Source organism: Drosophila miranda, assembly GCF_003369915.1.
Source record: "Drosophila miranda strain MSH22 chromosome Y unlocalized genomic scaffold, D.miranda_PacBio2.1 Contig_Y1_pilon, whole genome shotgun sequence".
NCBI lineage: Eukaryota > Metazoa > Arthropoda > Insecta > Diptera > Drosophilidae > Drosophila > Drosophila miranda.
The window spans coordinates 10,269,420-10,290,682 of record NW_022881603.1 but is presented as its reverse complement, the minus strand read 5'-3'; the positions used below and the strand labels follow the sequence as shown (position 1 = coordinate 10,290,682).

The following is a 21,263-nucleotide window of genomic DNA, read 5'->3' as shown; positions in this document are numbered from 1 at the left end:
TGAGTACGGTTAGAGAGATAGGACAAAATCCAATCTAGAAGATTCGTTGGGAACCCTAATAAAGAGAGCTTGTGAATAAGCAGAGCATGGTTCACAGAATCGAATGCCTTGCTGAAGTCCGTAAAAACTACATCCGTCAGCAAACCAATTTGAAAACCACGGTGGATTAAGTTAGAAAACTCAAGAAGGTTAGTCGATGTTGAACGATGTCTGAAAAAACCGTGTTGCGACGGAGATATCAAGCTGCAACAAAGATGTTGCAGTGGCCGGGTGACCAGGAACTCAAGAAGCTTCGGGATGGCGGAAAGCTTTGCGATACCACGATAGTTTTCAATGTTTGATCTTGAACCTTTTTTGTGAAGCGGAATGATGTAGGACTCATTCCAAATTACTGGGAGACAAGACTGTTCCAAGGAGAGGTTGAAGAGAAAGGTCAAGGGTTTGCAAAGGGACTGGGCACAGTGTTTTAAGATGCAACTTGGTACCTTATCTGGACCCGCAGAAAACGATATGTCCATAGACGTTTGACTTGCGCTTAGTGTTAACGAACGAATAGAATTTTTTAGGATCACTACGAAAGTTACTACTACATTGTGAAAGGTAATGATTATAACACTGACTATTGACGGCAAGGAACAGAGAGCGAGCGGAGGAGTATAGAGCTAAGGCCAACGTGGAGCCCGACTTCTGGTACTTTTTATAGAGCCGGGATTTATTATTATACCCGATACTCAAAATGAGTATTGGGGTATATTAGATTTGTGGTAAAAGTGGATGTGTGTAACGTCCAAAAGGAATCGTTTCCGACCCCATAAAGTATATATATTCTTGATCAGCATCAATAGCCGAGTCGATTGAGCCATGTCTGTCTGTCCGTCTGTCCGTCCGTCCGTCTGTCCGTCTGTCCGTCCCCTTCAGCGCCTAGTGCTCAAAGACTATAAGAGCGAGAGCAACGATGTTTTGGATCCAGACTTCTGTGATATGTCACTGCTACAAGAATATTTCAAAACTTTGCCCCGCCCACTTCCGCCCCCACAAAGGGCGAAAATCTGTGGCATCCACAATTTCGACGATACGAGAAAACTAAAAACGCAGAATCGTAGAAGATGACTATATGTTTTAGAATGTAAGATCTCAACCAGATCGTATAATTATTATAGCCAGAATCAAGAAAACAATTTCATTTTTTCTCGCCCTGTCTCTCTCTAGCACACACGTAGCATAGCCGGCTTTGCTTAGAGTAGAACATTAGCGCCTAGATCTCAGAGACTATAAAAGCTAGAGCAACCAAATTTGGTATCCACACTCCTAACTCCGAGACGAGTTTGTTTCAAAATTTCGCCACACCCCCTTCCGCCCCCGCAAAGGATGAAAATCTGGGGATATTCACAAATCTCAGAGACTATTAAGACTAGAGTAACCAAATTTGGTATCCGCACTCCTGTTAGATCTCACTATAAAACGTATATCTCAAATATTGCGAAAACACTTTATGTGACAAGGAGCCATGGAACTGTCAGCACCTCCAGATTGTGTACAGTCCAGTGATATCAACAAAGTTGGATGGTAAGGATCTTCAGGGAGAGATATTGGGCTTGCTCTAGATACCGTAGCAAGAGAACCATCGTTAACAAAAACGAGGTCAAGAAGTCTGTCCCTAATGTTTTTAACGGCATTAGTTTGGACAAGGGAAATATCCGTTAGCCCATTGATAAAGTCATTATGGCAATTGGGAAACAACAGGTTAGCGTCATCACAAGGCAGCCAAGAAAGAAATGGGAGGTTAAAGTCCCCCATGACAATAATTCGATCATTGCACCCTAATGCTGAAACAACAGTATTAATTGCTGAGAGGTGGTGTAAGTAAAGCTCAGCATCAGACCTGGGAGGAATGTAAGAGCAGGTTAAATAGAAAAATGCGGATCCAACACGAACTTTGACTGCAACAAATTCAATTCCATGAATGTTATTGAATGGGAATAACTCAGATGAGAAAACAGATTTAACTGCAATCAGAACCCCACCTGCAAAAGATGGGCGGTCCATTCTATAAATAGTGTAACTATCAATGAAAATTTCATGATCATTGACAGAGCAGTTAAGCCAGGTTTCGGGAAACGCGATGGCATCGAAATCAAAGGACGCGCTATTAGTATGAATTTGACGCAATTTTCCCAGCAAACTGCGAACGTTCTGATAGTGCATGGAAAAATAGTACATCAGTTTTTTGGAGCATGTTCGGTAATTCTTGGATTCGAGTTCGAATCTTTGAGAAGGAACTCATGCACAATTGTATGCTCAGGCCATATTGACGGTTCTAGCGAACTGGATAGTAAAGAATCAGGGAGAAGAATTTTAAAGGATGATATGTTGCGCTTATTTATAAATGTAAATTTCGTCATAACTATATCAACAGGCGAAGTGTTAAGTTTAGAGGAAAGATGTTGTTTAACATCCTCCGTTGTAGCCTCAGGAATAAGACGAGAAACAAATATTGCTTTCCGAGGGACCACTGCTCTAAGTTGAAGTCCCGAGCGAGATCGGGATGGTGGAGCCACTCCTAAAAGAGATCTCGGTCCAAGGGCAGGATATTGGCAGCAATGGCTGTAGCAGGAATTGGAGTAGGAATTGGAGCAGGAATTGGCAAGACGTCGTCAGCAACCAGCACACCCGCACAAGGAGCACTCACCGCGTCAGAAGTGACGGCCACAGAAACTGCAGGGATGGGATTGATGCTGTTGGGAAGTTGGGTGCTCGAAGGGAGCACATTGCCCGGTGTAAAGAACCCCGGAGCCACCGTTGGCGGATTTACAGACAACGGCGTGGCCTGACTACACGGAAATGCTTCCGATGGATGAAGGTGGGAGGCAGGCGTACCAATCGGATTAGGTTGCAAGAGATTGGTATCATTATGCGGCATTTTCCGTCTAGGCGATTCGCTCCAGAGTTTGAGCCCAAGAAACTGTGATTCAAGGGCAAGAAATTTCTCGTTGAGAGCCACAAATTGTTTCCGGACATCCAGAAACCCAGTTCGAGTCTGTCTCATAAATGTGCGCATTTCGGCCTCAATCTCCCGACAAGCCAGACATGACCAAGACAGGCCCATGCGTTTCGAGATCAGATCATTCAGCCGCCAAAATTTCCACCACCAGCACATTTTATGTGGGCAAAATTGTCGCACAGCCAGCAGCTAAGAAATGAATCACCAATGATAACACCACCGAATTCATATTTCTTTGCACTGCAAACAATTGCCATTATGGACAGTAGTAGAATCACTGTGCACGAATAAAAAAAGAACGGAGTGAGATCGCAGGTAAAGTAGGAGAGCAGACAGCAGAGCGAGCCAGACAATCAGCTGCAGCGGCAATAATTCAAAGCAGATGATCCAACGAAGTGCAGAAAACGAGCAGTAAACTCACCAAAGCAGAGACACAAAAGAAAAGTCCACAGAGAGGGAGAGTATAGGCAATCCAGAGAGAGTGAGAGCAACAATGCGAGCCCCGCTTATGCTCACGAGAGAGTGTGGGCGATGCAAACGCTGATGCGGGAGAACAGTGCACACCGAAGAAGCGATAACGAAAAGCATACTGGGCAAAAAACAATAACAAATTGCCTGCACGAGTCCGATGCGTTACGTTGCAATATTGAATTTATATTATTTTGTTTACAAACAAAACACTGGTGGTTAACACAAAGTAGAATCAAATTAAAGAGATGCGATAATATATCAAAACAAAGTCACAACAATGTTGTTTGATATTTAGGCAAAGGGCGGAGAATGCGGGAGCAAGAAAAACACAACCGGCTTAAGCAAGAGCCCATCACTCTTAAACATTATTTGTATTGTATTGTATGTATATACTGTACCGGAAGCCTGCTCAAATATAATGCCAACATCTCTTAGCTTTGGCGATGGCATTAGCTATCCCATACGACATCTTGAGGACGACTCCGAAACCCTGTTGGGCTACCACAGCGACACACGCATCGAGCTGGACGAGGACTGCCTGCCGGAGTCGCGTTTCCTGCACTCGATTCCATAGCCAATCATGACAAGCGACAATGTATTATATTTAATGATTTCATTTACCGATTATGTTTTTGTTATTTGTAAATACGAGCAGTAAGAGTGGCAGATGGACAGAGAGCCAGACACGACAGTATGTCCAGGGATTAGCTAGGTAATAATCTTTAAGTTATCAAAGTGTGCATGGATGGAGCAGATCATGATGATGATGATATGTATGGATGTATGTGACAATGTTATTGTTGGGAGGGAGGGAATAAGCACTAGCACTTGCTTTGACATTTGCGTTGGAAACTTTAAACTGTATTCAATTAGTGTTTAAGTAGAAACTTATTAGAACATAACCATTCGATCAAAGACGATGTCTGTCGGCATACTAGTTATGCAACACAAAACAAAGCACTGCAATATCCTGAACAGTATACACACACGAGTACATGAATATATACATAAATATATATATACATATCTAGAGTACATAATATGGTTAACAACTTAGTGGAAAAACAATAAAATCAAATGCAAATTTAGGCTTTGGATGCATATGCGAGTCGAGTACATATTCATATGTGTGGAGTAAAAGCAATACGGTTCAATATATTTACAAATATAAAATTCCAAATATTTAACTCAATCGAAACGACTTAAATCATCATCGCTGTCGCTGGCATTTGTTTTCCTGGTGGATGCGGGTCCTGCGGTTGTTGTGGGTACCACTTCAAAGTCGTCCTCCACGGAGGTTTTTGTCGCCGAAGGATCGCCAAACGGATTTGCCGACAGCCTTGCTGGTGTGGGAGGAGCTGCCTTTGGAGCTGGAACAATTTTCTTTGGAGATGGAGCCGCTTCCTTTGGAGCCGGTTTATCTGCCACCGTTTCATCAGGCGCTTCTAGGAGCTTCCGCTTCTTTTGCTTTTTGCTAATCAATGCATCCCGTCTCATTGGAATGCCGGTGTCTTCACTGCGCGGCAGCAAATCACTTATATCGGTCTCCACGTCAGCCAGTTCCGGTTGCAGCTTCTCCTGCAGTGACGCCAACGCAATCAGCAGTGCCTCTTCGGTGCGAATGCTGCGTGAGCCTTGGCGCGGCAGGACATTCACGTAATGGTCGAACAGCATTTCGGGATCGTCCACAGTCAACTTGTCATCGTTGGCCAGCGCTTCTTCGAGACCTTGCAGGCCCCCAAACACGATGAGCAGGTGTTTGTACTGAATTGAACGGTTGGGTACCTCATGGACGTTGGTGCTGCGATCAGAGGTGCCAAGAGTTACATCGTAGCTGCTCTCGTATGGCGATTTCGTGAATATGTCCGACAGCGAATGGGCGATGCGTACCTGGTAGCCCCAGTAGACGCCCGTCTCCCGACGCGGCTCATCCGGACTAACCAGGGTTCCGCGCTGCTTTCTGCTTGTGTCTGTAGGGGTAGGGAAAATACAAATTTAGTATCTTTTACCTGTTGATAGTTAAAACTGAAACATACCACTAGCTGGATCCATTTTGACCGTCACTCGTACCCCTGGCTCAATGGCCTTGTCCACGAGGACATCGTTCAGGAGTCCCATATTGGCGTAACTTTGTCCGTCCTTGGCCTTCTTGTTGCTAATAACGGCCTCGCGATAGCGAAACTTGCTTTGCTGCCTGAGGTGATGGGGAGTGTCCAGGGGATTGAGCAGACCAGAGTACTTCAAGTCCTTGTGCAGCGGAAAGAAGTACTTTCGCAAATACTGCGGGCACTCCAGATACTGCAAGATTCGGGCCAATTGGAGCGAACTGCTGCGCACTGTGCCCGTCGCATTTCCCTCCGCGTCCTGCTCGTAGCTGCGCTTGGTCTCACGGGCCGTCGCCACGCCCACATCATCGAAGACTATCCCCTCGTTGACGCGGAATATGCAGGCGGCCCGAGCAATCTGGCCCGCAACATAGGCCCTCAGCTCCGCGGACTGCGCGTTCTCCAGAATAGATCCCGGCACTGCTATGCTCAGAGTGGATGTATTGGGCTTGTTCATCCTTGCTTGCGCTGCACTTGCGGCAGCATCTGCCTTGGCTTCCGACTCTTTGGTCTGGGTTATCTGTTTGAGGAGCTTCTCCTGCTTACGCTCTCTTTTCAGTGCCTTTCGCTCTTTGTTTTCTTTCTTCCACGACTTGTGCGGCTCCGTGGGCTTGCCATTTCTCACGGCTGCTGGGGCGGCAGGCATGGCTTTTATTTAGGTCTGGCTAAAATTAGTTAAACAACAAACTCTGCACGTGCGAAACCATCGAAGGAACTATCGATAGCATCGATTTTTTCTGAACTAGATTTTTCACAATCTATCGTACATTCAGAAACGATAGATGTCATCTAAGATTTTTCAGCCCTGCCGCTTGTTTTTTGTCGATCGAATTATTTTTGATTTCGGGTTTTCCCCTGCAATTGAGAGGACGCAGTTCTTGTAGAATATTTTCCAACGAAATGAGCCGCGAAGCTCTGGAGCCTCCTGTGCTGGGCATGAGCAACTTACAGTAACTAACCATACAGTATATACATACATAGATGTGCCAGTTCATACAACGAAAGCGTCACACACTGGCTAGCGCGTTCCGTACCCCAGAGTGACGTCATCATGAGAGAGAAAGCGCAGAGAGAACATCTTTGCATGTGTTAGTACACACGCAATATATTTCGACAAAAATATGTGATTGTATGCTTTTTCAGATTTTTTGAACTCTCTCAGGTCTGGTTCTGTTTTGCCACCAGCATGTTTTAGTGTATGGGTGCAGATGCATTCTCACGTACTTTGCGTGTGTGTGTTTAGTATTGCTGGCCGCTAGAACTGAAATTTGAGTTTGGTTCCTGTTTTGGGTCTTTTGATGGACTGACCTACCGCCACAAAATAAATGATGAATGGGCAGGGGGTGGGGTATGGTACACTAGGGCGCGGGAAATGAAATAAAAGCTGTTATTTGTTTGATTTATACCACAAAATATAAAATATGACAATAATATAATTACACATTTATTTCCTTATTTTAAACAGGTTTATTATAAATTATAAAAATTATGCAAACGCCGTCGGTTCTCGACTTTTTTGTTTATTATAACTAAAACAATGATGTAGCTAAATATACAATATAAGAAAAAATATATATATACTTAAATAAATTTGCATAAATATATATATTTCTTTCTATAAATAGAGGATATGCCTTAAGAATGTTCATATATGTAACTACATATATATACGTAAATACATATGTACTCATACGCCGCTCAAATTGGCTCCCGATTGAAGATCGGTATACTGTATGGTTAGTGGTCCGACCCTCAGAAAAATACCAAAATATACCGTCTCATTTAAAAAATATACCGTAAATATATCGTCTGCTCAATTTTTACCTTAAAAAATACCGAAAACTTTCTTAAAAACCACAGTATTTTCGTGCAAGTGAGTTGTCTGCAGTTTGACCAGAAGATGTATCGTTAAAATATACCTACCGACCCTCAGAAATATACCAAAATATACCGTCTCACTTAAAAAATATACCGTAAATATATCGTCGGCTCAATTTTGACCTAAAAAAGTACCGAAAACTTTCTTAAAAACCACCAAATTTTCGTGCAAATGTCTGGCGAGACCTGCCATTGTCGTGTCGGTGCTGCCCGTTATGATACAAGGCTGGCAGTCGACGAAAAAGTGCTGATTATAGGCTATTCTGACGACCATTGACCATCATAGGCTATTCACACTGACGACCATCCACCATCCATTTCGGGGATGGTCCGTAATAGGCTATTCACACTGACGACCATCCACCATCCACCATCCATTTCGGGGATGAGCGATATCGTGATATCGATAGATGTGTGTTTCGATTGGTACAAACACGCACAGCTAAAAATTTAAATTGAAAGTCTCGTTTTATATACGGAAATATTTTTATTCCACGTTTTGTGCCTTACACTTGTATAAATACATATACATTGAATAAAAAATATCTTTTGCTCCGCTGTGAGTGTGTGTGTGTAAAAATATTTTGCGAAAATTTGGTTAGCGCACAAAGATATAAAGTATGTGATATATATATGTTTGTGTGTGGAAGTGTAAATATGTAATTTATAAACAAACTTCAAATGCATTTATATATTCGATCATTGGCTCGACGTATTCGATCGTTAATGGTTTGCAGTAATTGTTTGGAGAGTACAGAATTGTGTAATTTGGATATCTTTTTGGTTTTGATTTGGATACTTAGCCAGCATGCACGGACTGAAATGAAGAGAAAACAAGTGGAAATTAAACGAAAATCAAACAGGAAACCGTATTTGACATAGTTCTTGTCTCCAGGCTGCCATTCGTTTGCTACATTTTCTCTACCAAGTCTTTTGATTGCCATTTGTATAAGGTTGCTTTCTGCCGGCCGTTGCTGTCGCCATGCCGCTCGTCTCCTGCTGCTGCCGCCGGCTGCCCTTAGATAAATTCAGAATTGGAACGTACCCTAGATATATCCACGCCGGTCATGCTCTCAACCAGCTCTGGCACTTTGTTAACAATGTGCAAGATCTCGCCGGTGAGCTTAGCGGCACCGATGTCGCCCTGGCCGCTCGAAATCATTGTGATCTTCTTGGCCTGCGAGAGCGGGGCAGCCACCTCGGCGGCCACCTGTTGGGAATTGATATTGATTAATGAATGCTTCTGAGAATTCATTATTTATAGTGCACTCCTTACCTTTGGCAGTGTGTCCAAGAGCATCTCCACCATGGCCGCCTCGCGGTACTCGCGGTAGGCCTCGGCCTTTTGTGCCATCTGCGCGGCCTCGGCCTTTGCTTTGGCTGCAATGGCGAATGCCTCGGCCTCCCCACGGATTTTGATCTACAGAGGAATGACAAATAAGGTTTGGTCTACTCGGGTGGAGTGCATCATGGATTGTGGTTTCACATTACCGATTCTGCCTCGGCTTCGGCTTCCATCACGACACGCTGTTTGTTGGCTTCGGCCAACTTCTCCATGCGGAACTTCTCGGCCTCGGCCGGGCGGCGAATGGTGGCCTCCAGCTCCCTCTCGCGACGCAGTATCTCCTGCTCCTGCACTGCAATCTCCTGTGTGCGCTCGATCACCTTGACCTGCATCTGCTCTTCCTTGATGCGCTGCTTGGTCTTGGCTGCCTGCAGCTCGTATGCCATCTCGGCTTCGGCCTTCTTGGTCTGCACCTCCACGTCGTAGTCGGCCTTCTTCAGCTCAAAGTCGCGCTGGGCCTTGGCGATGTCCGTGTCGTTCAGGAAGCGAGCAGCCATCCGCTGTTCCTCGGCAATGGCCTCCTTGATGTGGGCCTCGGCCCGTGCCTCAGCCTCGCCAATTCGAGCATCTCGCTTAACTTCGGCCGTGCGAGCCATGCCCAAAGAGCGCAAATAGCCCTGAAAAGGAACAAGAGCACAATGGTAAAAGGATTTGTCAAACTTCTACAAAGACACAGGGGCTGGCGTCCGGAAGTAGGGAGCAGAAATAGTCTACACAGCAGGCTATACGCACCTTTGAGTCGCCCTGTGTCGTGAACGTAATTCCAAATGGACATGCAAGAGATACACATATACAAAAGGTTAATCGGGAGACAAATGAGGTGACGTGTCTAAGTCTACTCTAATGGTTTGGTTAGTTCAACAAAGGATAAAGTGCGATTTAGCTAAGGTATTGTGTAACGCTAGGACCGCACCTCTTCGTCGCGCAGATCTTTGATGGTGTAGGAGACGACGGTGATGCCCATATTGGCCAAATCGCTAGAAGCCACCTCGAAAACCTGCTTGCTGAACTTCTTGCGGTCCTTGTAGATTTCCTCCACCGTCATGGAGCCCATGATGGCCCGCTGGTGTCCCTCCAATGTGACCAGGGCAATGTGGTTGATCTCCGCCTCTGTCTTGCCCAGGAACTGCTCGCAGGCAGTCAGCAGCATGTCCTCATTCTGGCCCTGCACCTTCACCTGGGCAATGCCCGTCACCGAAATGGGCACACCCTGGCTAGTGTATACGCAGGGACTCTCCACCTGGAGCGTCATCGTGTTGAGTGAGATTCTACAGTGGTTGAGGAGTTTCATCATGGTCGAATCAAGAGCGTTTATATTTTTGTGCGATTTACTTACCGTTGCACCTGCTGGATGGAGGGCCAGACAAAGGCACGGCCGCCGGGCACCAGGAGCGGCTTCATGTAGCAGCATCCTGCAAGAGATTATACAAAATTTGGGTTGTTTACAAACAAAAAGAATCAAATCGTCGGCAACGCCGTTCGCCAATGCGCGCGCACGGCATCGGAGTGTTCTTCTTCTTCTTGGCATCACAAGTAGTTGTACATACAAATCAATAAGCACTGACGTCATATGAGGGGTTGGGTGCGATTTATTTTTATTTTGAAATCTTTAATCATTCCCAATTTGGCACTTTGATTGTTCACCGATTGTTTCAATTGGTATATGTATGTTGTTATATTCACCCGAAACAACCAAAGCCTCGTTGGGGCCACAGGTCACAAATCCCCAGGTCATTTTATGGAGCTCTGTCAAACGGAGTCGTAGTCAGAGTTGTTTTCAGCCGCGCCTTCTATTTCCAGACAATTCTTAATAATTTTAGTTGTTTTCTCGTAGATTGTAGTGCACTGTCCACAGGTTTCTTTCAATGTTTATCAGAGGGGGAGGCCTTGTTCAAATATGTGCGTGAAAACTCCCCGTTATCGCGACCGGTTGGTTCCACTGAACCACTGACTCAAATAAACCCAGAACCTGAGTCAGTTCTTTATTTTTGTGATTGTTATCGGTGCGAGCAAAAAGGGGGGAAAATCTCAATCTCTGAGTAAGTGTATTTATTACGCTAGTAAACTTCAAATAAACTAGTGACAATACATTATAATTGGGAGCTTAAGATACTTGTAAATACGTGTAAATTAATTAAACTGAATGCACCCGGGGACATTACTTTGGTACGTTACACATACATATATGAACTGAAGAACTGAGGACATTATGCACATTTATAACTAGTACTAGTACGAGAGAAGAGTCTGTCTTAAGTTCTAATTAAAGTACGTTGAAACAGTCGCATGGAGAGAGTGGTTATATCATCAATGGCCAGACGAGGTGCTGTCCGTGAAGTACGGATGCTGCATGGCATCATCGGCACTGATCCGTTGATTGGGACGGCAGACGAGCAGCTTCTGCAGAAGATCGCGACCCTTTGAATTAAGTCTCGGCACCAGTTGGCTCCACGAAGTTATGGCTGGGAAGGCTGCGGACGGGAAAAGCGTCAGTTACTGCACAAAATGCTATGGAAGCCACACGGAATACTCACATGGAAGCGCAACGTAGTCGGAGAGATGCGACACACCGCGCCAAGAGTCCTCGTTGGGTGTGCCGAGCACACGGAATATCTTCATTAGCTGATCGAGCACATCGGAGCCAGGGAACAGCGGACGACCGGCATCGGCCAGCTCCGCCAGGATGCAGCCAGCCGACCACATGTCAATGCTCGTCGTGTAAAGTTTGGCCCCGAAAAGAACGTCCGGAGGACGATACCACAGCGTGACCACCTCGGCCGAGTAGCACTTCACGGGGACGCCGAAGGCGCGGGCCAGGCCAAAGTCGGCCAGTTTCAACTCGCCATTCTTGTTGATAAGCAGGTTCTGCGGCTTCAGATCGCGATGCAGGACGTTGTGGCTAAAATAAAGTGACGTGAGAACGACAGGACTGGGGGTATCCCTACACCTCCCACCTGTGACAAAAGGCCAGGCCACGCAACAACTGGAGCATAAAGCTGCGACATACAGCCATATCGATATCTCCGTTCAGGCTGTCGAAGTACTTCTTCAGATCCTGGTCGCAGTGCTCGAAAACGAGGGTCAGCTTCTTATCCGAGTGGAGGACATCTATCAGTCTGACGATGTTCTTGTGCTTTAGTTCCTGTGGGTGCAAAGAGCTTCAGTCTCGCAAGGCCACAGAGCAAACGAGGGGGAACGTTGTGAGTTGCTGCGGACACCGCAACTCTACAGTTTTACCCGATACTAAGTCAGTATGACTCTACTCCGGCAGACGCCGCTAATATTGAACGACACGACAAAGAGTGCGTGCGAGAGAGACAGAAAATCAGTCTGAGCGTGACGTCGGGCGCTGCGTAGCCACTGCAAATTGATTTGTTCCCTTTGGCTATAAAAATGATCTGATCTGATCCAAATTCAGCAACCTGATAGATATGATCATTATCTATGATTCTGCGTTTTTAGTTTTCTCGTATCTTCAAAATTGTGGATGCCACAAATTGTAGTCCTTTGGGGGGGCGGAAGGGGGTGAGGCGAAATTTTGAGATATACGTTTTATAGTGAGATCTAACAGGAGTGCGGATACCAAATTTGGTTACTCTAGCGTTAATAGTCTCTGAGATTTGTGAATATCCCCAGATTTTCGTCCTTTGCGAGGGCGGAAGGACGTGTGGCGAAATTTTGAAACAAACTCGTCTCGGTCCGATATCTTAGGAGTGTGGATACCAAATTTGGTTGCTCTAGCTTTTATAGTCTCTGAGATCTAGGCGCTAATGTTTTACTCTAAGCAAAGCCGCCTATGCTACGTGTGTGTTAGAGAGAGACAGGGCGAGAAAAAATGAAATTGTTTTCTTGATGCTGGCTATAATAATAATACGATCCAATGCAGTCTAAAAGATATGGTCATTCTCTACGATTCTGCGTACGGACGGACGGACAGACAGACAGGGCTCAATCGACTCGGCTATTGATGCTGATCAAGAATATATATACTTTATGGGGTCGGAAACGATTCCTTCTGGACGTTACACACATCCACTTTTACCACAAATCTAATATACCCCAATACTCATTTTGAGTATCGGGTATAAAAATACCTTCAGTAAGCAGATCTCTCTCAGGGCAGAGCTCGGCACACCCTCATCGTCCTCGTCCAAACGGACTCGTTTCAGGGCCACAATCTCCATTGTGTCGCGTTTGCGCCCCTTGAAGACGGTGCCGTAGGTGCCCTCCCCGATCTTCTCCATCTTGTCGTACTTCTGCATCTTGTGCGATTGAATATTTTCCAAAGCCGTTCAACTGGGAAAGAAATTTGCAAAACGGTGAGGATATCTGCAACTTTTTTGTTTTTCCTATCAATGAAACAGATGTTGGGGTTGCCACTTTGCTATTCTGCGCTTAACAGCACGCTCGTTGGTACCTAACGGAACTCTTGCCTGCGCCTTACAGCACTTTTTCACGGTTAACAGTGACATTGTTTAAATTTAAATACAAAAAATCATATTTTTAAATCGGATTCATGCAGTTTCCAAGGAGAATGTGAGTACTAAACTAAGCAGCATAAATCTTAGTCTTACATGGCAAACGTTATTTACTAATAAGAATTTCCTTCTTCGTTTACTTTCAGTGAAAAATGGAATTTCTACCCGACGCTGATCTGATTTCGATCTTTGGTCTTCTGGACTTGAAATCCCAGCTGAACATGGCTAAAGTGCACTCTCGTTTCTACTCGCTAATGCCTTTAGTTTGGGGATCTAAAGTTTCCCTGTCACTGTTTGAATTGGAAATATCCAGCGGAGATTTGCGTCACTATCTATCCATAATCCGCACGAAATTACAAGTTTTACGGCTCAATATGATTCAACCGGGAAAGCTTTGAAATACTTACCAGCTGCACACGACTTTCGATTCTCAACAGAGTCATTCCATTCAAAAGATCCGGACATTCTGATGATAATTAAAGCTTTTCCACAACTGAGGACATTCAGTCCCGTTGGGCATTTTACAGGAAAATACTTTGCCGACATTCCGCATCTGGAGAACCTCAGAATAACCTATTGTGGGGGATTCGAGGGTAACAATCTAGTGCATATAATGCAAGCAAAACAGTTAAAAACCCTCAATCTGGACCTATTTGGCTGTGACGAAGATATCCTCGATATAGAATTACCCACTGATGGTATGAAAAGTATAGAGGTTCTGATATGTGACGAGGAGGAATTCAGTATATGGTTTATGAACAATTTAAAGCATCTTAAAAACCTAAAACAGCTTACAATCCGCGGAAAAAATGATCCCAGTACGCTGCTCGATATCGCTGAAAAGTGGAAGGCTGTAGGTCGACACAGATTAAAACAACTGGAAGTACACAACGCTTGCAATTCATATTTTGATGCTGAACGCCTTCAGTTGGATGTTGAAACTTTCGTATTGAATTACGTTAAAAATCTATTTACTTCAAGGTGTAATATTACGCATCCCTTTCGTCACATCAAGCGTTTGATCTTCAATTCGTGCAATATAGGAGATGCGGACTGCTTTGGACATTTCCTTCAACTTTGCAGGCACGTTGAGGTGATTGCATTTGAAGACTGTATCTTCGGATTTCAGCACTACACATTCTCAGCACCGCGAATCGCCCGGCATCGTACAAAAGCCCTCAACATGTATCTAGAAGGAACTACGTTTGTGAAACACTTCGAGGACGGTGCCCCGATGACGTGGAGCGTCGAGGGCGAAGACAGATTGTTCAAGCTGCACCTAACTAAATCGAAAATCCACTGCGTTGGCCAGCGCAACATATCCATTAACTTTTATCCTGCTGAGACAGAAATATAAACCAGAAGTCTGTTCACATATCGCGCGCACTGTGCAAGTGGGCTGTTTCCACTCCACGACCCATCGAAGTGTTGTGTCATCTATTCACTCGCAGGGGAATTTGGCTCATTTTTGTTTGTTTTAGTTTTAGTTTTTACAATTGGGGCAATGCCTGATAGCGGTGTCGTCAGCGAGTGCTGATATATGTACATACATACCTTATCAAACGGCGATAGAAGCCGACTACCAACAAGTGGTTTACCTTAGCCCTATATAATACCATTAAAATGAATGAAACTTGTTTCTATTGACACATGTGGAATGTCATCAAAAGCTTGACGGTTTTCGATTTATGTTGCAATCTTTAATAATCTTAGCACTATAATTTTGGCAGTACTGATAGTATTAGTATTGCATATACATTCAGGATATACTTATACACTGATGTTTATAGACATAGCCTGAGCGTCATGGTCGATTCAAAAAGCTAAAGAAAATACATACATTGCGCACTTTAAGTTTTCAAAGCAATTTTCGTTTATAACTTGAAACTTAGAGCAACACGCCGAGTCGTAAAATTAGACAATACGATAGCTCTCTCAAGGAACGACTAGGTTCTGCCGTGAAATACTTGTGGGTTTTGCAGTATCTGACGAGGGGATGCATCAATACCGGTGGTCGGGGACTTCGTCTCCTGCCTTGGACACCTCCTCAGCAATTGGGTCTCGAGTCGAGCCACCGGCGCCTCAACGAACAGATATATCACTGTGGAGACGCACAATGTTATACCAAAGTCCGAACAGAAACGAAGGATCTGCAAGGGAGAATCCAATTGGAAATGCTCGAAAAACAATGGTGTATTACCCAGTGACTTACTGCGTCGTGGTTGGAAAAATGCAGACTTGTCTTACTGCGTGCCACGTTGACCGTCTCCACAATCAGGTGCCAGATGTACAGGCAGTAGGATAGCCTGGAAAGGGGCACCCAGAAGGACCAGCTGAGCAGGCTGTTAACGACGGGCGCCACCCCATTTTGGCACGCCCATATAAGCCAGCACAGACTCAGGGGCCAAGCGATTCGGCCGCAGCACAGATAGAAGGAGCCAGCCAGCGGTGAGATCTCGTTCGCACCGGACTGCGTGTACGGATAGACGGCAAAGATCACAGTCGCAAGCAGACTGAGAGCAAGTATCCATATCACCAATGCCAGCCACTTGGAGAGGCGATGCCGGCGAACGCCCTGGCTGTGCCGAAGTAGCCGAAGAGCAGACCGATCAGCCAGGGATCAGTAAATGAGCCGCATCTGTGGACTGTCCTCCCCCAGGTTGCTGTGGTTAAAAGGAAAGAAGAAGTGCTTTTGACCTCGGCCACTTCCCGACCAGAGCCCCAATGAGACTCACCCGTTGCGGCTAAAGACCTGCAGCTCGTTCAGCATGATAATGCTGAAGAGGCAGGCGAAAAGCAGAAGGATGAGCAGAATGATAACGCCGGCAGCCTTTCTACCGCACTTGTAGAGTGCGATCAGGAGGAGGGGCGAAATGACGTATAGCTGCATGTCGACGGCTAAATACCAGGAGTGGCCTAGGCACTGCAATGGAGGCGAAATAGTCAATACAGAAACGTTGGGGAGAGAGGGTGCCGGCTACCATCCGTCCAGGAGCGGCGTAGTTCTGCACGTAGAGCAAAGCGGCCCACCAGGTGTCACTGCAGAGCTGCGAGGAGGCAGTGAACTGTTTCCAGAGTGGTCCGCTGTCCAGTCGTGGAAAGAGCGTCATGAAGAAGAGGACTGCCAAAGCCAGGACGGGGGTCAGACGCACCACACGGTGGAGGTACATAAGCGGAACATGAAGCCGTCCTGAGGTTCTGAAAGGGCATTACCGAATATATATACTATTAAGTCTTAAAGTCTTCCCCAGCACGAGGAACACACCTCTCCAGCTCTCGTAAGGTGCTCATCAACAGCAGCAGGCTGCTGAGCAGAAAGAACGTGTCCACCGAGATGGTACCGCTCTGCAGCACCATGGAGTAGGGAGTCTGGGCCCAGGCAATGATTTCGTAGGCGTTCACATTGGGCGCCAGCAGCAGGAACATGTATCCATGGCCGAGTATAATCCAGATTATTGTCAGGCATGGTATCACATGCTGCGATACCGTGCTTGAGATCTTCCACAGCTGGGGTAAGTTCTGTCGCAGCGAAAAGGAGCTCAGCAGTTTGTTGGAAGCTGTTATGGGGAAAAAAAATGGAAGTAGCTACCATTATTATATGTGCCATATCGACAGATGCATTTTTCTAGATATATATGTTGATATTTATCAGCTTACCTTTAGCACGGTCTAGGAGGGTGGCTAGGAAAACCAGAGCGGCCAAGAGGACAAGAACAGCACTGCAATATTAAAAATTATGTTTAGAAATAATACATTATTGATTAACCAAAAATAGGTTAAAAGTCGAATGCAGTCACAAATATTATTAAACAGTATTAGAGGGTTTCAAAACCTGTTTCATTGTTCGAATGTTGTCATTGTTGTTCACATCATGCCGGGAGTATACTTCAAACTCAACCTGTTACTCAAAAGCGAATTGTGCAGTGTGATTCCCGCATCCAAGTCCGGATTTTGGCCGAACATATTCTGGAGGTAGCCTTTGATCCAGCGGTTGAGCTGGGCAGCGCTGCAGGCGGCTGGAATACATGTGCCAATACCCAATGTTAGGGTAGCCGACCCATCCACCGACTCCAGCAGCAGACTCTCGAACTGAACGCTCGTGAGGCAGTACTTGGTGATTCCGCTGCCGATTGGGCCCTTGCTCAGGCAGGACTCATAGTTGTCCATGTCCATAAAGTGGCCATACAGCAGGCCGTGCGGAAACTTTCCCCAAGAATCAAGGACTGCCAAACGGTGATATTGAGGACAGAAGAATGTGGGTTAGTAGCAGTGCAGGCAGTAGCGGTAGTATCAGAAGTCTTACCACGAAGAGCAGGAAGGGCCTTGGCCTCTGCCGCCAAAAGCAGGAGACGCACTTCCTCCAGGCAGGCTGCCTCGGAGCCGCTTGTGCTGTTCTCACTGATGGCTTCACGAAGGACTTGATAGCCAAAATTGCTCTGCTGCAACCAGGCTAGCAGGTCGCCCGAGCTGTAGGCGCCCACAGAGCCGAGGTCTGAGCCCGAGCGTAGAGGAGAGTGACGATCGTAGTTGGGTAAAGGCCATGGCCGTGTGCTCAGACCGTGACAATGTCGTCGGTATTTATACAGTTGACTAAGGCTGAGCTATTGCTTGTGATATTGCTCTGTAGCTGTTGCTGATACGGCTCCATCCAATCGAAGTGGCTAGTACTTGGGCCATTGGTGTTGCAACGCCTTACTGACTCTAGGGACTCTACTGGCTGGCCGTGCAGTTCGCTGATAACTGCCGGATTCTCTGGTTGTACTTTATCTTGGACCACTTAAGTTAACCAAAGAGCGGGCAGGCATCATCTCTTTATTATTTTGCTCAGTAACATATGTATGGTAGTATGCTTTCAGATAGTGGTTGTGACGATGGGCTTACCTCACGTAATCATTAATGAATTGGGTCGTTGACCGATATAAGTGCCCAATTAGATCCAATGCCATACCTGACGATTCAGGTGCTGATGACAAGCGATACTTAACTATGTTATGATCCGCCTCTTTGCCACCCTGGCCTATCGTTCCCAGCTAGCTCCCGGGGAAGTCAGGGGTGTTTCCGACCCGATAAGCCAGGGGACGGATTCAACAAAACAAAAACAAAAAAAATAAATCTAATTTATAGGACAGACTTGTCCTCGTTGGCACTTTCGTCAGCGGGGATAGTTGGTTTCGTTATCCCTAGCAGGGTCTCACCCTTCCATGAGCGCCACCTTTTGAATTCGCTCCCTTTTCATATTCAGGGTCCCGCTCTTCTTCTCGCTCTCGTCCCACCCAACTACCGTTTTCTATTCACTCATGACTCTTTTCAAATTTTCATTTTATATCCATTATATTTTCTTATTTATCTGGAACATTATTAATTAATAATCTAGGTTTATATAAAGGAAACAAATACTAACACAAAAATACTAACAAAAAAAATAAACCCTATTTCGGCCGAATTGGCAGCCCCCTTTGATAGAGGTTGTTGCTTCCTGATGCTTGCTGATGTTTACGTTTAATCGTGGTGTTTTATGATCGTGATATTTTGTTTAATTGTGGGTCGGACGGGTGTAGATGTGTGAAATGTGGTGATGTTATGTGATGTGCTATGAATGAGGGTATACATGTGTGAGTTGTGTGAGGAGGTGTGTGGATGAAGGTGGGTGTGTGTGAATCGTGTGTGTGTATTTCTGCTTTGAAGTCCGGATTCTTTCCCCTGGGGGGCTGGTGTGTGGGGACAGAAACGTGTCTCCAGTCGGTGCTCCGCTGACGGTTCCTTGGTGCCGGTGCTCCGCTGACGGTTCTCGCACCAGTTTTCCGGCCTGGCCAGTACCGGGCTGCTGCTGCCGATGTCCGCCGCTTCCGCTGATGTTGATGCCTGCCGCTGATGTCTTGGTGGGATCGTCGTCTCCACGATCACCAATTTTTTTTCTTCTTCGCCCCGTTTCCTTTTCTCCCACGCAACTCTGCCACTGCTTTCCAGGATCCACTATAGATGCCGCTGTCTTTCTTCTCCAGCCCTGATACCTATCGGCTCTCTCCAAAACCGCCCATAACACCACACTACCGTTTCCAGGATTACTCCGCCGAAACGGGAGTGCCAAGCAAGCGGGCTTTTTCAATTAAGAGGCCCCAAACGTAGGCCATCGCCCACACCCTGAGATTGAGAGTCTCTGGCTCCATCGACTGAGATGCCTGGGCTACTGCTTCAGATCCTTTGCGTGAAACACCCCAATACGTGAGCCTTGCAACGTCTCCAGCTCGTACAGACTGTTGCCCATACTCCGGATCACTCGGCACTTGACGTATTTTGGGCTGAACTTCGCGTTGATGTTGTTTTTAAATTTGCTCAACACGAAATTCCGCTTATATATCTCCTGACCCGGTGAGTACCTAATTTCTCGAGCTTTTCGATTATACCTGTTCTTCGCTCTGTTGTAGGCTTCATGAGAGTTTCCTCGGACCTCATCTCGGACTATTTCCATCTTGTCACTCCTCGCCAAGGGGGACATTTGTGCATCATTTAGGGCGCCCAGTCTGCGTGCCAATTTATAATCTCGGCCGCTAGTAAACATGTGCTGCCCAAACAACACAAAGTATGGCGACGTCCCGATACCCGTGTGTATAGCGCTCCTAGCCACACACTGGATCTCCGTCAGCTTCTCGTCCCAGCGCGTGTGATCCTCACTAGCGTATGTCCTTATTGCTGCCAGTACAGTCTGGTTCACTCGTTCGGCCGCGTTCGCCTGCGGTGCATAGTTCCCCGACTTCAGGTGCGTTATGCTTCTCCTATCCAGGAATTGAGAGAATTCTGCTGACACAAATTGCTTTCCATTATCGGTATGCACTATTTCAGGCACGCCAAACTGCGCGAAGACCTCGGCGTGCAAGAATCGGATCACGGCCGAAGACGTCGCCTTAGGCAAAGCCTTCAAACAGACATATCTGGACATGTGATCGAGGACTATTAGTATGACTACATTGCCACTTCGAGTCCTCGGATATGGACCCAGGAAATCCAGGTACAGTTTTTGAATCGGCCTCTCGGTTCTGGTTTCGGCCCCCATGAGTGGACGGTGAACCTGTGTTGAATGTTTTGTCTCTTTGCAGGTGTCACAATCAGCCACATATGCCTTCACCTGCACGGTCATCCGGGGCCAATAATAGAACTGTCGCAGCCGTCCCAGTGTCCTCGCGATTCCTCCATGCATTGCCACATCGCTGTCGTGAGCCTGTTGGATCAGTGTGCTCGTCAGGGCTTCCGGGATCCATAGCTTCCACGAAAACTCCTCTAATTCCGGCCGGCCAAATTGTGTGCGCTTAAACAGCAGTCCTTCCTCCACCTTCAGGTCTGGGAACTCATCCTCATCGCTCTGGACCGAAGGCTGTGGTGTCGAACTCCAGGAAGTCGATAGCGTCAACGTCAAAGGGACGTGACAGCATATCGGCGACGATATTTTCCTTTCCTTTGCGATGCTCGATTTCGAAGTCATAAGCCTGGAGAGCAAACGACCACCTGGCTAGCCTCCCATCCAGTGCTTTGAATCGCATGAGCCACTGCAAACTCGCGTGACCTGTTATCACCGTTAATGGCATCAGTTCTACGTATGCACGGAACTTCTCTATGGCTCTTACCGCCGCCAGACACTCCTTCTCTGGTACGCTATAGTTGAGCTGTGCCCCTCTTAGCTTCGCCGAAAAGAATGCGATCGGGTGCTCTGCTCCTTCATCATCCCTCTGGAAGAGAACTGCTCCAATCCCCACGTGACTCGCATCACACTGGATGAAGAAGTGCTTCTTAAAGTCTGGGTGATGTAGCGCTGGGGGCGCTGGTAAGTGCTTTTTTGAGCTCCTCGAACGATTTTCCTGCCTCCTCCGTCAGCTTAAATTGCCTTTTTCCTTTCAGACAGTCTGTCAGAGGAGCCGAGAGTGCCGAGAAATTTCGCCGATACCAGCCAGCTGTCCCCAAAAATCTCCGGATTTGTCTCACGTTCCTTGGCA

At 46.4% G+C, this 21,263-nt stretch overlaps 3 protein-coding genes and 1 pseudogene across 4 annotated transcripts; all 4 read right to left on the bottom strand.

Annotated features, from left to right (window-relative positions):
- Positions 1-4,563: 4,563 nt before the first annotated feature.
- On the bottom strand, positions 4,564-6,313 carry LOC117190990 (putative methyltransferase C9orf114). Its single transcript, XM_033395970.1, has 2 exons — positions 5,509-6,313; positions 4,564-5,442 (listed from the first exon to the last, which is right to left on the bottom strand). Exons 1-2 carry the CDS (start codon positions 6,221-6,223, stop codon positions 4,661-4,663), a joined length of 1,497 nt encoding a protein of 498 aa, XP_033251861.1. The 5' UTR covers positions 6,224-6,313; the 3' UTR covers positions 4,564-4,660.
- Positions 6,314-8,238: 1,925 nt separating this feature from the next.
- On the bottom strand, positions 8,239-10,731 carry LOC117190704 (flotillin-1-like). Of its 2 annotated transcripts, XM_033395765.1 has the most exons (8): positions 10,484-10,731; positions 10,137-10,212; positions 9,714-10,068; positions 9,533-9,544; positions 8,947-9,417; positions 8,732-8,875; positions 8,501-8,665; positions 8,239-8,272 (listed from the first exon to the last, which is right to left on the bottom strand). In XM_033395765.1, exons 1-8 carry the CDS (start codon positions 10,533-10,535, stop codon positions 8,255-8,257), a joined length of 1,293 nt encoding a protein of 430 aa, XP_033251656.1. In that variant the 5' UTR covers positions 10,536-10,731; the 3' UTR covers positions 8,239-8,254. The 2 variants fall into 2 exon arrangements, with proteins under 2 accessions (XP_033251656.1, XP_033251657.1); XM_033395766.1 differs by lacking the exon at positions 9,533-9,544.
- Positions 10,732-10,832: 101 nt separating this feature from the next.
- Positions 10,833-13,160, bottom strand: LOC108158740 (cyclin-dependent kinase 5 homolog). The gene is made up of 4 exons (XM_017291348.2): positions 12,895-13,160; positions 11,755-11,942; positions 11,335-11,699; positions 10,833-11,271 (listed from the first exon to the last, which is right to left on the bottom strand). Exons 1-4 carry the CDS (start codon positions 13,060-13,062, stop codon positions 11,108-11,110), a joined length of 885 nt encoding a protein of 294 aa, XP_017146837.2. The 5' UTR covers positions 13,063-13,160; the 3' UTR covers positions 10,833-11,107.
- Positions 13,161-14,964: 1,804 nt separating this feature from the next.
- On the bottom strand, positions 14,965-17,955 carry LOC117190430 (annotated as a pseudogene).
- Between the last annotated feature and the right edge of the window lie 3,308 nt (positions 17,956-21,263).

What these genes read in the sequence shown, in the direction of transcription:
- LOC117190990 (XM_033395970.1), bottom strand. Translation starts at nt 6,223, where the DNA reads ATGCCTGCCGCCCCAGCAGCCGTGAGAAATGGCAAGCCCACGGAGCCG. An exon ending in CAAAATGGATCCAGCTAGTG is followed by an intron (nt 5,443 to 5,508) that starts GTATGTTTCAGT and finishes CTACCCCTACAG; the next exon opens with ACACAAGCAGAAAGCAGCGC.
- LOC117190704 (XM_033395765.1), bottom strand. Translation starts at nt 10,535, where the DNA reads ATGACCTGGGGATTTGTGACCTGTGGCCCCAACGAGGCTTTGGTTGTT. An exon ending in CGAGGCTTTGGTTGTTTCGG is followed by an intron (nt 10,213 to 10,483) that starts GTGAATATAACA and finishes AATCTCTTGCAG; the next exon opens with GATGCTGCTACATGAAGCCG. An exon ending in TCTTGGACACACTGCCAAAG is followed by an intron (nt 8,666 to 8,731) that starts GTAAGGAGTGCA and finishes AATTCCCAACAG; the next exon opens with GTGGCCGCCGAGGTGGCTGC.
- LOC108158740 (XM_017291348.2), bottom strand. Translation starts at nt 13,062, where the DNA reads ATGCAGAAGTACGACAAGATGGAGAAGATCGGGGAGGGCACCTACGGC. An exon ending in GAGAGATCTGCTTACTGAAG is followed by an intron (nt 11,943 to 12,894) that starts GTATTTTTATAC and finishes TTGCACCCACAG; the next exon opens with GAACTAAAGCACAAGAACAT. An exon ending in CGACTACGTTGCGCTTCCAT is followed by an intron (nt 11,272 to 11,334) that starts GTGAGTATTCCG and finishes TCCCGTCCGCAG; the next exon opens with CCTTCCCAGCCATAACTTCG.